The sequence below is a fragment of the Delphinus delphis genome, chromosome 11 (assembly GCF_949987515.2).
Source record: "Delphinus delphis chromosome 11, mDelDel1.2, whole genome shotgun sequence".
NCBI classification, from domain to species: domain Eukaryota; kingdom Metazoa; phylum Chordata; class Mammalia; order Artiodactyla; family Delphinidae; genus Delphinus; species Delphinus delphis.
This window is the reverse complement of record NC_082693.1, coordinates 7518247-7535251: the sequence shown is the minus strand read 5'-3', so window position 1 is coordinate 7535251 and position 17005 is coordinate 7518247. Positions and strand designations below refer to the sequence as shown.

The 17005-nt window shown below is 39.0% G+C and overlaps 1 protein-coding gene across 5 annotated transcripts in view; it reads right to left on the bottom strand.

Moving 5' to 3' along the window:
• Positions 1-389: 389 nt before the first annotated feature.
• Positions 390-17005, bottom strand: part of C3AR1 (complement C3a receptor 1) — a 19495-nt gene continuing 2879 nt past the window's right edge. The window contains exons 1-4 of one of the 5 annotated variants that reach the window (XM_060024268.1): positions 16664-16737; positions 15466-15764; positions 11584-15062; positions 390-4026 (exon numbers count right to left, since the gene is read on the bottom strand). In XM_060024268.1, the coding sequence (XP_059880251.1) occupies positions 2565-4019 (1455 nt within the window). In that variant the 5' untranslated portion in view covers positions 4020-4026; positions 11584-15062; positions 15466-15764; positions 16664-16737 and the 3' untranslated portion in view covers positions 390-2564. Of the gene's footprint in view, positions 4027-8290; positions 8349-11583; positions 15421-15465; positions 15765-16663; positions 16738-17005 lie in introns of those variants that run through there. The other 4 variants (XM_060024266.1, XM_060024269.1, XM_060024267.1 and 1 more) reach the window with 4 other exon arrangements.

Below are 17005 nucleotides of genomic sequence, written 5' to 3'. Positions count from 1 at the left end.
TTTGCCAGGGTAGGAAAAGAGAAATGTGAAAGCATTTGTCTTCTATTGCCCCTCCTCACCACCCCTCACTGGGTTTGATTAGTTGACCCTGACATTCTTGGTAAGATTGATGGGAAAAAAGAATTAAAAGCATGCCTTTAACATTCTTTTTTTCAAATGCTATTAAATATAGCAAAATACTGTTGGGAGAGGCAGTGCCCCCTTGCAGCTTGATGTCCGGGCTAAGCCATCTTGCTTGCATTCTGGGATATTGTAAAGATTAAAGATCCTACAATTTGAGGAAGACTTGGGTCCCCCTCTGGGACTCCCAGTGAACACTTACAGGTACTCGCCAGAGTTTTTCATTGGAAATGAGGGAATTCCAATGGTAGGGATTTCTTCAGAATACATTTCCAGGGTAAATAGAACTCTCAAAAGGAGTCCAGAAATGTCAACTATTGAACTATTGAATCTTTATAACTATGCCAGAGTCATTCACCCTGGTATCCTATATAGTAACCCTAGAAGTTAGGGACTTATACCCAGGGTCCCATGAGAAATGTTGGGATTTTCAGAAGCCCAGCTAATCATCATTATAGTAAGCCTACAGCTACCCACTATGAGATTTATATTTGCCGTATGTTTAGAGATTATGATATATTCTGAGAGTCAAACAATTAAAAGGATCCATGAATCTATCAGCCTTGCAAGGAAACATTCAGAAATAAAGCATTTATTCACATCAAATATATGATCAGATTAAATTGGAAGGTAGCATGGCAAATCTCACATCATGTCAGATATCATTACTGCACAACTGAAAGCATTCCTAGTGATTTGACACTTTTCCACATAGTACTTTATAACTTATTTGTAGTCCAGACCCTCCCCTCAACCACTGAACAAAGGATAGTGCCTTGTAAAGTCTAAGACATCTCATTTTCTATTTTTCAGATTAAATCACTGTACACAGATGAGGCTATGTTGTAGTACAAACAAAACCTGAAAATTTAGAGGTTTAACACATAAAACTTTATATACAGAGAAAAATGAGGTGATGGGGGTTTAATAATGTTTTCTGAAAAAAATGAAAGAGAAGGAGAAGGGGGGTTGGAATGGGTCGACAAAGTAGAAGAAAATGTGTGATCGTGAACAAATTTAAAGGATGATGGGTAATGAATATTGGGATGCTGAATAAACAAAAAATATGAATGTGTTTGGATAAAAATCGTCATCTTTCAAAACAAGAAGTCATTTTATCACGTCTACAAAAACTTAGCAGCATAAGGTCATGACTTAGAACTATCATGGTGAATATCAGAGGAAACATCTAAAATCGTTTCAAAGGTTATCCCTGGGAAGTGGGAGTGGGAGGAAGGAGGGGCTGGGCAGAGTGGGGCAGGAAACCTGTTAGATTTCATTATAAGCCTTAGGTTCTCTTTAAGTTATGTGCATGTATTACTTTGGTAAAGATAAAGATTAATTTAAAAAAAACCCCGAAGATATATCTGGTAATTACGGCATGAAAGATACACACCTACAGTCATGTTTTCTTTTAAAGTTGGATAACGTGCCCAGAGGGTACTCAGTTACATTGCAGTGAATTCAAGAATTGCTGCCCTATCCTCCACCGTCTTTCTCCTTTCATTTGAAATGAGTTTCTTGGAAAGTACCAATGTGGAGCTAGAGGAAGGGAGTAATTTGCATCTTATGAAACTATTGGTTATTAGAGGCATAAAGTCTGGAAGAAGATTTAGAGGCAGGGGAGGAATAAGGGAATTAAGGAGCTTAAGAAAAGGAATGAAAGAGAGATGATTCTATCAATAGGCAGAGCAAACAGAGGGAAGAGAGAACTCCCCGAACTGTGGCTTACGTACTGTTTCATGAGAAAGTCTAGATGCCTAAGTAGTCTGTCTTTACACAATAGATGCTTATTTAGTTGTAATAATGGAAACTCAGAATTCCTACGTCCTGTATCCAGGAGTATTCCAAGTTGCAGGCATCTGGCATTGTACTCTGCTCCAGACTCAGACTCATAACTCCTTGTTTTTATAGACTTTCTTTTTGCACCTTTTTTTTTTCATTTAAAACTATCACCACCACCATCACCACAACAAAGCCATAGAATAAATGATCACCTTTCACTCAGGTAGGACTAGAAGAAATGGTTTTAACTTGAATCTGGAAGGAAATTAGAAAGAAATTTAATGATGGAAACATTTTAAAGGAGACTGCCTTCGCATTTATTTCACGTGGCTTTGTTTGAGACAGAAATAGACTAATTTTTACAATGCTTCCCAAATTTAGCATTCATCCGAAACAAGGGAGCTTGTGAAAACACTGTCTGAGCCCCACCCCCAGAGACTGATTCAGCAAGTCTCTGGTGGGGCTGGAGAATTTGTATTTCTATCAACTTTCCAGGTGATACCGATGCCACTAGTCTGGGACCACACTTTAAGACCCTCTGGATTGATTCTCTGACAGTTCCTGAAATCCCCTGCTCCCTATCTTTGTCGTCTTTTTAGAAATATGATGCGCTGGGTGAATGCCTAAGAACCTCTGGTTGGGTCAACTGCTCCATATTTTCACACAACTGTACTGATACTGTTTTTTTCCAAAGAGACTTTGTTTGGGGGGCAGCTGGTAGAGTGTGTCAAGTCCTCACTGAAAGCTGCCTCCAGAATTCCCTGCATGGACTGTTTTGCTTTTTTCCTAAAATCTTTCCCCAGAAGGGCATAGAGGAAGGGATTGAAGCAACTATTGGCAGATGCTAAAGCAAGAGACACATGGTCCCAGGACAACAGAGCTTCCCCAAAGGGAGTTTCTGGGTCAATAAACAGTAAGAGGGTTCCAACAATGTGGTACGGAGCCCAGCAGACGAGGAAGACAGCCACCACCACCATAGCCACTCTCAAGGTTTTGCTCCGGGACTTGGTGAAGCGGCTCCAACGCATTCGGAAGATGATGAGGCTGTAACAGGCCACCATGAGGATAAAGGGTAACAGGAAACCCAGCACTAGCCTAGTGATGGTTATTGCTACCAGGGGTGTTGGCACTTGATGGCCGTATGCAAATTGGCCTAAATCATCATCCTGGAAATCTTCCAGTAGCTCCGATGTGTATGAGGAGTTGCCGGAGGCACTAGCGAAAAGGTCTACATCAGCAGGAAGAAAAGCATCAGAGTTCTCCAGTGGGTTAGTTCTGTGATCTTCAATGGGAAAATCACTGGGGATTGTAGCTGAGAGCTCATCAGCTGGTTTAAATACATTATAATATGGATGTTGAACAGATAATCTAGCTGAATCCGTAGGGAGTGAATGTCCAGAAGTTCTTTGAGATATTTGAGAACAGAGGCCAGCAGTGGCTGCCCAGGGACAAGCATTTGTTTGTTGAGAGAAAGAATCTAACCTATCATCCATTTCTTCAGGCAGCTCAACAATGGAGTTGTCAAGAGACCCGTTTTCCAGTAGATCAAAGTTGAAGTCTGAATAATCTAATGATCTGTAGAGACCAAAATTGTAGCCACACATACTATGGTCGTCTATAGTGAATGTTTCCCGGTATATGAACACAGGTATGCACATTACAATAGCCACCACCCAGATGCATCCACAGATAGTGAAGGCTGCCCCCACGTTGCGATGATTCTGGCACCAGATTGGCTTGAGTACCAAAAGACAGCGGTCCAGGCTAATGGCGGTCAGCAGGAAGACGCTGGCAAACATGTTGAGGACAATGGTGGAGGGGATGAGCTTGCATAGGAACCAGCCGTAGGGCCAGCGTCCTTGGAGAGCCAAGTGAACCAGGGAGAAGGGCAGGGAGAGGCAGCAGAGAAAGTCAGCCAAGGTGAGATGGAGAAACCAAACGGTGCTCACACTTCGTTGCATCTTTAGGCCAGCCACCCACAGCACCAGCCCGTTGCCTGGCAATCCCAGTAGGAAAGTGAAACTGAGAATGACCATGGAGAGGATTACTTGGGGTTCATCCCAGGGCTGTGATGGTACGTCAGTTGAATTGGTCTCAGCAGAGAAAGACTCCATTGCTAAACTTTTATAAAAATATAAACAAAAATGTTAAAACTAACTTAAAAAAATGCATATTCTTAGAATTCTAACCTCCCCACATAAAGATGTAGAGTCACAAAGACCCTCACACTGTTTTAGTTTTATTTTCTGACTTCACATTGGATTACACAAAAACATTCTCTGAAAGACAATTTAAAATCTACTGTATTGACATAGAGAACAGACCTGTGGTTGCCAAAGGGGGTGGTGGGGGAGGGGAGTATTGGGAGTTTGGGATTAGCAGATGCAAACTAGTGTATATATAGGATGGATAAACAACAAGGTGCTACAGTAGAGCACAAGGAACTATATTCAATATCTGTGATAAACCATAATGGAAAAGAATATATATTTATAGCTGAGTCATTTTGCTGTACAGTAGAAATGAACACAACATGGTAAATCAACTATACTTCAATAACATTAAAAAAATTTTTTTCTTTTTTGGCCATGCCCTGCACCGCCTGTGGGATCCTAGTTCCCCGACTAGGGGTCAAACCCAGGCCCTCGGCAGTGAAAGCTCAGAATCCTAACCCCTGGACCACCAGGGAATTCCCTCAGTCATGTCTTTTAGATACAACCTCATTTTTTCCTTTTGCTGTCAAATTTATCAAGAGTTGTTTTCCCTCTTTGCGTTGATTTCCTTACCACTCATCATTTCTTTCTTATTTGTTTTTTGTGAGTATAACTCGAGAAAAATAGCTTGATTATTGCAGAGACAGAAATCATTCATGGAGATAGGGAATTCCCTGGCAGTCAAGGGGTTACGACTCCACGCTTCCACTGAAAGAGGCACAGGTTCCACCCCTGGTCGGGGAATTAAGATCTCGCAAGCCACTTGGCATGGCCAACAAAACAAAATAAAACAAAAAAAGAAATCATTCATGAAGAAACTTAGAAAACATAAGCAAGCAAAAATAAGAAAATAAAAATGTCATATACCACTAGTCAGGGATTACTATTTTAGTATCTTAATTTACATCCTTCTGGATCTTTTTTCACATACATACATGTATACTATATGTATGTATATTTTTTGTTAAGCAAAATTTAACAAAATTAGATTATACTGTGCATATTGGTTTAAAATTTTTTTAAATTGTGGTGAAATACATATAACATAAAACTTACCATCTTAACTATTTTTAAGTGTACAGTTCAGTAGTGTTAGGTATATTTACATTGTTGTGCAGCCAATTTTTAGAACTTTCTCATCTTGTAAACCCGAAACTCTATACCTATTAGAAAACAACTTCTCACTTCCCTTTCCCCGCAGCCCCTGGCGATCACCATCCTACTTTCAGTTTCTATGCATTTGACTCCTCTAGATACCTCATGTAAATGTAATCCTACAGCATTTGTCTTTTTGTAACTGGCTTATTTCACTTGGCAAAATGTCCTCAAGTTTCATCCATGTTGTAGTGTGTGTCAGAATTGTCTTCCTTTTTAAGACTGAATAATATTCCACTGTATGGATGTACCACATGTTGTTTATCCATTCATCTGTCGATGGATATTTGAGTTGCTTCCACATTGTAGCTACTGTGGATAATGCTGCTATGAACATGGGTGTAAATGCATATTGTTTTATATAAACTGCTTTCTTTTATCACTTTCATCAGTTAGCAGTCTCCACATTATACAGTAAGATTGTACCGTAAGGAATACTCAGACTTTATCCATTTTTTCCAGCTGTCCCCAAAACAATCCTTTACACCTGATTTGTCAACAATTACATCCAGTCTAGGATCACACTGCATCAGGATGTTTCTTAAGTCTCTTAATGTAGCATTGTTTCTCTTCTTCAAGGATACTGGCTTGTTTTGGGGTCTGTTGTTCTCACCACTCACTTCACAACCCTTTGTAATTGGTCTTCTGCCCCATCATGCTGCTAGAACTAACTCTAGATAACAAACCCAAGCACCTTTTTCTCTGTCTTTATCCTCCACAATATCCATGTCATTTGATACACTGGCTTCTTAACACTTTCTTCTCTTGGCCTCTGTGACATTACCCTTCCCTGATTTTCAACATTCCCATAAACATACCCGACTTTATAGCTTTCCTGAACAACTCACTATTCCAAGTCAATACCATTTTCTATTCCTTGTCTATGCTGTTTACTTCTATATGGAATTATATCCTCCACCTTAACCTCCTCTTTCCTCCATTTTTAATCTCTATCTGTTGAAATCCTAGCCATTCTTTAAGATCAAGCTCAAATATATCTTCCTTGAAACTTCTCTTATAATCCCAGTCATAATCTATTTCTTCAGCCTCCTATTTTTGGGTGTGTGGGGGGGTTGAACTTCTTTTCATATTCTCTGTGCAATGATGCATTTCATCTTGTACTATAATTCTTTTTGTGGCTGTCTTATCTATCATTCTGGCCTTAAGTTTCATAATGGTAAAAAAGAATCTTGTTCCTAAATGCTCGTTCCACAGAATTTAGCACAATTAAAGATTACTTGAATGGATAGATGCTCATTTTGGGGGTTAACTTTTTTTCTTTTTCAACTAAGTGAAAAATTCTTATGCTTGTCCATTTAATCCAGTAAGGATGCTGTCTCTTCTAACTTCCTTTTTTGTTTTCCAGTTCCTAATTCTTACTGGCTGTAACAGCATTTTATGTTTCCTTTTGTAGAAGTCCAAAATACTGTGTGACTTGAAGCTGTTCTGCTGAGTTTACAAGCTGCCATAGCGATTAGCAGAAGTTAAAATAACTAAGACAACAAAATACTAAAAAAAGAAGAAGTGATTCTCATTCTCTGTTCGGTAACCTTGCTTATTCCAATATTCAAGTCCTGTCAGGGTCACTTCCTTCACTTTTGTACGTGGCAGCTACCCTGATCCATTGTCCTACACACATATTCACGCATAGACCCATAAAATATTGAGAGACCGATAGTCATAGAATTCTAGGACTGAAAGGAAAGTTAGCAATCATCTCTTCTTGTCTCTATTTTTATTTTGTAGTTTTGGACACTGAAACTCAGCAAATTAGGGGACTTTTACATATTCACAACTAGGAGGGTTGTCATATCCTTGGTCCAATGACTGTCAGACCAATACTCTTTTTACTACAAATAATCACATAACTGAAAAGCCTTTGGTATTGCTAATAAAGGGAAAGGCACCAAGAGCTGCACAATAATAAAGAATAATAAGGAAGTGATAAAGACTGAAAAGAGCAAAATTCCAATACAAAGAAATTGAGTCATCTGGCGTGAGCTACATTTTAAATATTACATAGTATCTGTCTTGAAATGAAAGTATATATGAATCAGAATCTTAAAAATCTTTCTGGGCAAGATAACATTTTATATTTCAACAAGTGTGTTGGCTGAAAAGTACCTCAACATTTTTTTTTTTTTAGTTTTCAATACTGAATTGGCCAACAAGTAAATAAAAAGATAAGTAAACTCCTGAAACCAAAATTCAACTATGATAGGGAAAGAAAAATAGATTCCAGAATCAGAACTAATGATATGATGACAGAATCAGTAGCAATAAGGAATGAGCAAAACAAATAAATAAGAGAAATGGAATGAGGAAAAAATATATATATATTAAGAAAAAATAGGCAGGGGCTTCCCTGGTTGTGCAGGGGTTAAGAATCCACCTGCCAATGCAGGGGACACGTGTTCGAGCCCTGATCTGGGAAGATCCCATATGCCGCGGAGCAACAAAGCCCGTGCACCACAACTACTGAGCATGCGCTCTAGAGCCCACGAGCCACAACTACTGAGCCCACCTGAAGCCCACGCGCCTAGATCCTGTGCTCTGCAACAAGAGAAGCCACCGCAAGAAGCCTGCGCACCGCAGTGAAGAGTAGCCCCTGCTCGCTGCAACTAGAGAAAGCCCACGCACAGCAACAAAGACCCAATGCAGCCAAAAATAAATAAATTTATTAAAAAAAAAAAGAAAAAATAGGCAATCGATGATTTGGAAAACAAAACTATTGGAGAAAGCTGGAATCAAAGGTGAGAAGGAGAAACAGCCAGTTTAAGACAGGGAAAAATGATGTAAAAATTCAATATTAGTTCCAGAATGAAAATATTAAGAACAGAGGTAAATAGAATGTGGAATATTTAGAAAAAGAAAAAGGTGGACATGGGAATAAAGCAAAAGAAATAAAAGTTGGGGAAAGAATAAGGGGAAATAGAAAATAATGACTCTCAAACCATTATCAATAATGAGCAAAACAAGCTGGGCACAAGTCTTCAGGTGTATCTAGGTTTCCTTACCAAAAACCCGAGATAGTAGCTGAAGACTTCAGCATGGATCTGGAGGTCTCCACGAGTCCTGTCTTGACCACAGTCAAGTATGTTTAGGAAATTTGCTGAGCACCTCCCCTTTCCTCTCTCTCTTCGTTTCTGATGATAAATTAAACCCAACACTTTTGACAACTATCTGACTCCACAGAAAGAGTTTCAAAGTGAGTCATTTCTAAATGTTTCATGTAAGAAAAGTAAGAAAAACAGAAGTGGGAGAGCATGGTTCTCAAAAATTTTCTGCAGGACACAGAGAATGCTTAGAGAGAGAGTACTTTTTACATCAGCTTCCCACTTTATAGGTTTGTGGATTTGCTTTGTTTTGGAAATGCACAAAAATGATCCTATGGTATGTGAGAGTGGGGGTGGGGAGTAACTGGGGGGAATGACCTGCACAACCCCATGTAATGAATTTCAAGTAATATCTCTTATATGCTTAATATGTGTCAAAGAAGTTTGTCGTGCAAAAATCAGATGAATTAAACTATGTTCTAATCTCTAGAGATTCACAGTCTGGTGAGAGTATGTACCCATACAACAACAACAAAAAACACCTGTAATACAATTCAGACTATAATGATAGAAATAGCAGTAGAAGTAAAAGAGTAGAAAATAACATGTAGGGGTGTATTTAGCCTGGGGCAATCTAGGAAAGTCTTAAGGTAGAAATAAGGTCTGGGCAGGTTCTTCAAGAATTATGGGACTTCTCTAGAAAGAGGTGACAAGCTGTTTACTTTTACTATCTTTATTATTATTAGTTTTTGGGCCATTTCAGGGCATGTGGGAATCTTAGTTCCCCGACCAGGGATTGAACCCCTACCCCCTGCAGTGGAAGTGCAGAGTCTTAACCACTGGACCACCAGGGAAGTCCCCACATCACACTTTTTAAATTATTCTATATTATACCATTTAGTCAATTATTCCCCTTTTCATGGATATTCTGTTTTTACCAAATTTTAAAACAGTTATAAACAATGTTTCAATGAGTACTCTTGCATTCTACACATCTATGAAAATTTCTGTAGAATAGTTTCCTAGGACTGTAATTGTTAAATCTATGTATGTGAATTTACATTTTTGAAAGGTATGGCATTTCCCACTAAAGAGACTCCACCAATTTACACTTCCATCAACGGTAGCGAGGGTATCTATTCCATTTGCAAAAGGTAAGGTCTTTATCATTAAGTTCAGTATCATAAACAAGTACTCTGCTCTTAATATAGACAATATGCTTTGCACTGTAGGAGATGCAGAAGCAATGAAAGATGTAAATATATAATTATAATTGAGTAAGGGCTGCTAGCAGGGTAGTTCTGGGAACATGGAAGAGGGAAAGACATTCTCACTGAAACAAACATGAAGATAATGCACTGAAGAGATAACACTTGAGCTGGGCTTTAAGGCTGGGTAGAAATTTGACAGACACTAATAGTGCTATAAAATAATTTATCTGTCTCTCTGCCCTACTAGACCAAGACTTTGTGCCTATCTCCAGAGCCTACTACCATGCCTGGAATAATACATGTCTGGGGCACCAATGAATGAATGAATGAAAGTTTGGTTGAAAAGGATGTTGGCTTTTGAATATAATTCAAAGAATTAATTTGAGTCTTTAAAGTTGTTTCTGGTGTGGATCCAGTTTTACTGATTCCTCTTTCTCTAAAGATTATACAGCAATTAAAACCAGTTGGAGAACTTCCAGCTGTATTACTTGGATTTTCAGATCAGGAAGGAAATTACTGAAAACACCTTGTGAATAGGGCTCCTATTTCTAGATGGCTTCTGTCCCTTCTTATAAAGTACTAGTTTTATGGTGTAATGTGGAAAACTTGGGGGGAATTTATGTGATTCTCTTCTGTTTTGTTCCTTTTTAATATCTAATTACAAGTTTCTAAGCAGAGATCAGATGCTTTGGCAAGAGTGAAATTTTGAATATATGTTGCAAACACAGCCATATTAAAACATTTTATGAGTCACTGATTAATTCTACATTTTCAGTGATGGAAATCTGTAGTCATTTGGCCAAAATAAAAATTTTAGAATTGTATAATCTCTAGCCTGCTCTGTCTGAGAGAATTAAAAATAAACATATGACAAAGTTTCTGTCCTTAAGGACTTTGACGAAAAATGATTAGATTCATTATTAGACCAAGTATAATTATACTCTAAGTGAAAAAATAACCAAGTGCCAAAAACTATGGATGACATAGACAAATGCTATGGCTAGTTAGCAAAGGACAAATGTGATGAAACCTGGTGGAGGTTAGAATTAGCTGGAAAATTTTCATGGAAGAACATTCTTGTGAAAACTGCTCTAGATTAGGAATCTGAGTTCTAGTTTTAATCATAACTAAATACTTGACCTTGGGCTGGATGCTTGACCTAGAATTTTTTTCTTAGATGTAAAATTAAAGGGTTGGCTCGCGTGATCTTTAAGGTTTCTTTTACATCTAACAATCTATAATTCTCCCATTTCAAGTAGGGGGAAAACACACATTAAGGTGGAGGGAAGCCCAGCGTGAGTGAATGACACAGGTAAAGTGGTCTGGCTGGAGTAAAAAGCACACAGGGAGCAATAGAAGATGCGTAGAGCCTGAGCTTGAATCCCAGCTCTGCCACTAATTGTGTGGCTGCACAGGACTTTTTCAGACTCTGTGTTTTCATTTCCTCACCTGCAAAACAGGGATTGTGTCAGGTTTTATTTATTGATACTCAGGCCCATTCCCATTCTTCCTTATTATTTCTCTAAGTGAAGCCTGGGTACTGCATTTCCGAGACTGCCTCTCAGGCAGGGTCTGCCCTGGCTCTGCCAGAGGGGCATGTTCATGTGCTCTTGGAAAGTGAAGAGAAAAGGGAATCATTGCATTTGATTCTTTTTCTTGAGATTAATTTTTATTGGAGTATGGTTGATTTACAATATTGTGTTCATTTCTGCTGTACAGCAAAGTGAATCAGTTCTACATATACAGGTGTTCACTCTTTTTTAGATTCTTTTCCCATAGAGGCCATTACAGAGTATTGAGTAGAGTTCATTGTGCTATACAGTAGGTCCTTATTAGTTATCTATTTTATATATAGCAGTGTACGTATGTCCACCCCAATCCCCCAATTTATCCCTCCCCACCCTTTCCCCCTGGTAACCGTAAGTTTGTTTTCTACATCTGTGACTCTATTTCTGTTTTGTAAATAGGTTCACTTGTACCATTTTTTTAGATTCCACATATAAGTGATATCATATGATATTTGTCTTTCTCTGTTTGACTTACTTCACTCAGTATGACAATCTCGAGGTCCATCCATGTCTCTTCAAATGGCCTCATGTCATTCTTTTTTATGGCTGAGTAACACTCCATTGTATATATGTACCACACCTTCTTTATCCATTCCTCCGTTGATGGATGTTTAGTTTGTGCAGAGTTTGCAAATATGTTTTAAAAATAAAAGAACAAAACCATAAAATAGAATAAACATTAAAAATATTAAAATATAAAAGAGAGAGATTGAAAGGGGGATCATTTATTTTCTGGCTCCTTCAGCAGCAGACAACTCTGGTGGGTTTCTGTAACACAGATGGCAGGTGTGACCTTGGCAGCTGCGGGCAACTGTGGACTCTGGCAGGATTACTGGTTTCAGCAGCAGCTACAGCCCTGTGAGTATTTCTCTTCCAATTTTAGGGAAGTACCTTCCTGAAGTTATATTATCTTCTCCCCCTTTATTCCTCTAGTCCTTCCAACACTTTTGCAACCAAGTCCTTGTATTAAATACCTTGTTTGAAATACCTACAATGGTTTCTGTTTTCCTGGCTGGGCAATGACAGTCGGGGAATATTCACTGTACCTACTCTATAGGACTGCTAGGAGTAAATAAATTAATACATGCAAAGCACTTAAGACACTGCTGGCACATAACCGTTCAATAAATGTTAGCAGTTATTAGGTCAAAAAACTAATGTGGCTTCCAGTTGCCTATCATATCAAAACTATTCTCCCATCTTGGACTCTTAGAAAATAATTTACAGAATGTTCCCTTTACATTGTTAAGTTACATCCTTTCTGTCGAATCAAATTCTAACCCATGGCCCTCAAGGATGTAGACCTGACACACTCTCTACTCCCTATAGTATAGCTGCCTAATTACGCACATAGTTATAATAAAACAAAGAGCACAAACTGAAGGACAAAGTCACCCAGAAATTAAAGTAATTCAGTCGAAAGGTACATAAAATAAAACAAACAAAAAACTGTTAATCCAACCATAATAACAAATATCTGATGAACTGATGCCTGGATCTTGAAAGAATCCAGCCAAATTTGGCACGATGAATCATTCAAATCTGAGTGGTTTAAAGAAAATTTAGCAAACTTTGTTTCTTCTATTGATTTATTGATGATTGATTTTCTAGTATAATAGGTATCCATGGCAGTCAGCCAAGGAAGGGAGATTGAAGGGGAAGTAAACTGAGTGTTTCATGAACACCCTTTGTGACTTTAGTTCCATGAAACCCAAAATGGACCAGGGACTAGGTTTCAGTTTGTGTTTATCTGATCTAATAAGAAGGCATAAGAAAATTTTGTAGGGGGGACAGAATTCAAGATTATCGAGGGGTAGATGGCTCTCATAAATGTTTTAAGTGTAGATAAATTTTTGAGTAAATTTTGATGAATTTTTTAGGTTAGCTATCCTATTTGTGCATTATTTAGAAAATGTCTTCTCCATTTCATTTATCCTTTGCCTTTTCTTCCCCATTTCATTTCCACTAGAATGTGGGCAAAGAAAGTGGTGATACAAAATGATGTTGGGTTGAAAACCACCCAGTTTTTCCTTCTGTGCAGGGAAAACCACAGGTCTCCACCTCCCATGTGTCTCCTTTACTTTCACACAGAATACTTCACTTCTGACACTTGTGGTCACCAAATGTGTGTGTTTTTTCCCCCTACATCAAACAATTCTGCAACATCAGCTGGGTGTCCTACAATTTAACTCAATTCTGACACTATCTACCTGGAGATAGCGTCACATCCCACAGGTTAAGGGCTGAGTTCCACAAGACTGCTCCCCACTTCAGATGCCAATTGCAAGTTGTAGATCCCCAGGTCACCCACAACTTCTCTCTGTCTTGGCTACAAATCAGAGGTTCCCATGACTTTCTTCCCCTTGGATTCGATTATTTGCTAGAGTGGCTCACAGACTCAGGGAAACATTTATTTAGGTTTACCAGTTTATTAAAGGATATGATAAAGGACCCAGATGAACAGCCGGATGAAGAGCTACATAAGGCGAGATCTGGGAGGGTCCTGAGTGCAGGAGCTTCTGTCTCCAGTAGGGTTGGGGTGTGTCACCCTTTCTGTACATGGATGTGTTCACCAAACTGGAAGTTCTCTCAACCCCATGTTATTGCGATTTTTTTGGAGGTTTCATCACACAGGCAAGTTCAATTATTAACTTCATTTCCAGTCCTTCTCCCTTCTCAAGAGCATGGGGGGGTGGGACTGAAAATTCTAAGCTTCTAATCATGGCTTGGTCTCTCCCGAGCCCTTATCCAGGAGCCATCCAAGAGCCCACCCAGTCACCTCATTGGATCAAAAGACACTCCTATCACCAGGAAATTACAAGGGTTTCCCTTGTGTCAGAAACTGGGGTCAGTGACCAAATACTAGAACAAAAGATGCTCCTAATGCTCTTGTCACCTAGGAATTTACAAGGGCTTTAGGAGCCAGGGGCACAGATCAAGATATATATATTTCCTATTATAAATCACAGTAGCACGCATACTCATTTCAGGTGAAATGTTTTTCTCTACACTGGCCATATTTGTCAGTCATTTAGGGAAAAATGGTGTTAGAATGGTAACTCCATTTTAGTTATTATGTTCTTTGTTGTGCAGCTTCTGAAATTCTAAAACTGCATGTGTCTATGTTTATAATTACCTAAACAAACATGATCATTCTTGTTTCAAATATAAATTAATATTAATAATAGTGATAACTTACACGTTGAGGACATCTACCAGACAGTGCTGAGTGCTTCATCGGCTGCATGTTATTTAACTCTAACGACACCCCAATGATGAGATAGGTACTAATATTAGTACCTCATTTTCAAAAAGGACACCGAGATGCAAAGAGGCTAATGAGTTATCCAAATTCACACCACTATGTAAATGGCAGACTTAGAACCAGACAGCTGGCCTCCAGAGCCTATGCTCTTAGCCACCATGCTGCCCTGTGAACGTTAATCCGGTCTACTGTCTCCATGTTCGTGGAAGTTATGTTCTATAATGTCACCAGGAACACTGGATTAGCAGACACTGGACCACGCTAGGGGATGTATGGGGTTGAGTTCTGCCAGCCTCTGGTCACTGCATTTTGGTCAAATGATCAAATTTTTTTGCCCTCTGCACCCCTGTTGCTGCGATCTCCTCCGTGGCTCTGAAGCTTGCCCCCGCCCCGCCCCACCATCTCTGCCAGTTGAGGGGCTTCCTAGTGTGTGGAAACTTTTCCTCTTTCACAGCTCCCTCCCAGAGGTCCAGGTCCCATCCCTATTCTTTTTCTCTGTTTTTTCTTTTGCCTACCCAGGTACATGGGGAGTTTCTTGCCTTTTGGGAGGTCTGAGGTCTTCTGCCAGCGTTCAGTAGGTGTTCTGTAGGAGCTGTTCCACATGTAGATGCATTTCTGATGTATTTGTGGGGAGGAAGGTGATCTCCGCGTCTTACTCCTCCGCCATCTTGAAGGTCGTCCTGGGAAACCTTATTTCATATTGTTGATTCATTAACATTGACCTCTCTGCCAACAGCCCTATAATTCATGCCCAAACAAGATGAACTAACACATATATAGCTCAGCCTTCTTGTGCTTATGGACACTATATAGCACTCCAGCGCTATGCTTAGGGGTCATTTTGAACAGCAAAATCACCAACAAAAAGTACGAAAATGCGAAAAACTTGGCACTAGATAGGCTGTGTAAAGGATCCTTGTTTACAATAAGAGAGATGAAACAAGAAGGCAGAGCGCCACCTGGATTGACCTCAGCTGATGATGTACTTGTCTAGGTGACTCAAATTTTTTTGCCACCCTGTGCATGTTAGGGAGTGACTGTGAATGTTGATTTGGGGGTTACAAATAAATTTAAGCAAATAGGCAAACTCACAGATATTGGAGTCCATGAATGAGGAGGATCTACTGTACTTGCTAAAAGTTGTATATTCTTTTTTTTTTTTTTTTGGTACGCGGGTCTCTCACTGTTGTGGCCTCTCCCGTTGCGGAGCACGGGCTCCGGATGCGCAGGCTCAGCGGCCATGGCTCACGGGCCTAGCTGCTCCGCGGCATGTGGGATCCTCCCGGACCGGGGCACGAACCCGTGTCCCCTGCATCGGCAGGCAGACTCTCAATCACTGCGCCACCAGGGAAGCTCAAAAGTTGTATATTCTGTCCATTCACTGGATAGAGCTGTTAGGGCAGAATTGCATATTGGTTAAGGACCCGGGCCTGGAGACACATATCTATGTCTGTCACTTGTGACTGTGGACAATAATTACTTAATTTCACAGCAGGATAACAATAGTACATATCTGTTGTTAGTATTAATAATATAATGCACACAAGCATGCAGAACAGTACTCAGTACTTAATAAATGCTACTCTTTACTATAATTCAACCAATAGGCACAGGAATACTAATTATTCATGCAAACATTTAAAAATAAGGTATAAGCAGCTGTTATGTTTGTATCAGAAATGTAAGGATTTCTCTCCTGACACTTAAATATTGGATGAGCAAGTCAATGAACTTTCTGTATCTCAGCAATTTTTTTTAATGAAAATGGGGATAATGCTACCTATGGGCAAGACTGTTGTGAAAAATGAATGAGATAGTGTATATGAAAACACTTTGTAATCTTAAAGCTGCTATGTAAATATCAGGTAATATTATTATAATTATTGTTATACAAAATGTTTATTGTTGAAATCAATAACTAAAAACTTAGTTGATTCACACAGCACCTGTTAAATTTTATTGTGAGGTATATAATCTATTTGAAAGAGTGTCTATAATAAATATGTACATTTTAAATAATAATAAAATGACTACCATGAGCTTACCATCCAGTTTTAGAAGTAGAATGCTACCCGTATCTCTGGAGCACCTCCTGTGCCCGCCCTAATCACCTTCCTGAACCCCACCTCCCAAGAATCCACAACTGGGAATTTTGTATTTATCATTTCCTTACATTTTAAATATGGCTTTGCCATTTAACTGGCTACCCCCAAACAATACAGTTTTAGTTTTGTCTGTTTTTAAACATTGTCCAAATGGACAATTTTGTTTTATCTTTTGTTAAACTTACTTTTTTCTTCTCCTAAAATTAAGTTTTTGTGATCTATCCATGTTGTCCATAGCAAGTAGTTCATTCATGTTCACTATTTACACCATCCTGTTGAATGAATACAGCACAACTGATTTTTCCTAATGATGGACATGTATTTCCAATGTCTCACTGTTATAAATGATAAACAATGCTGCAGTGAATTCTTGACTACTGCACCACCAGAGAAGCCCTGTAGATCAGTCTTTTTAAGAATTTCATATAAATGGAGTCATACAGTATGTACTCTTTTGGGCCTAGCTTTTTGTTGTTGTTGTTGTTGGGTATAATGTGTTTGAGACCTATCCATGTGATTGTGGGTGT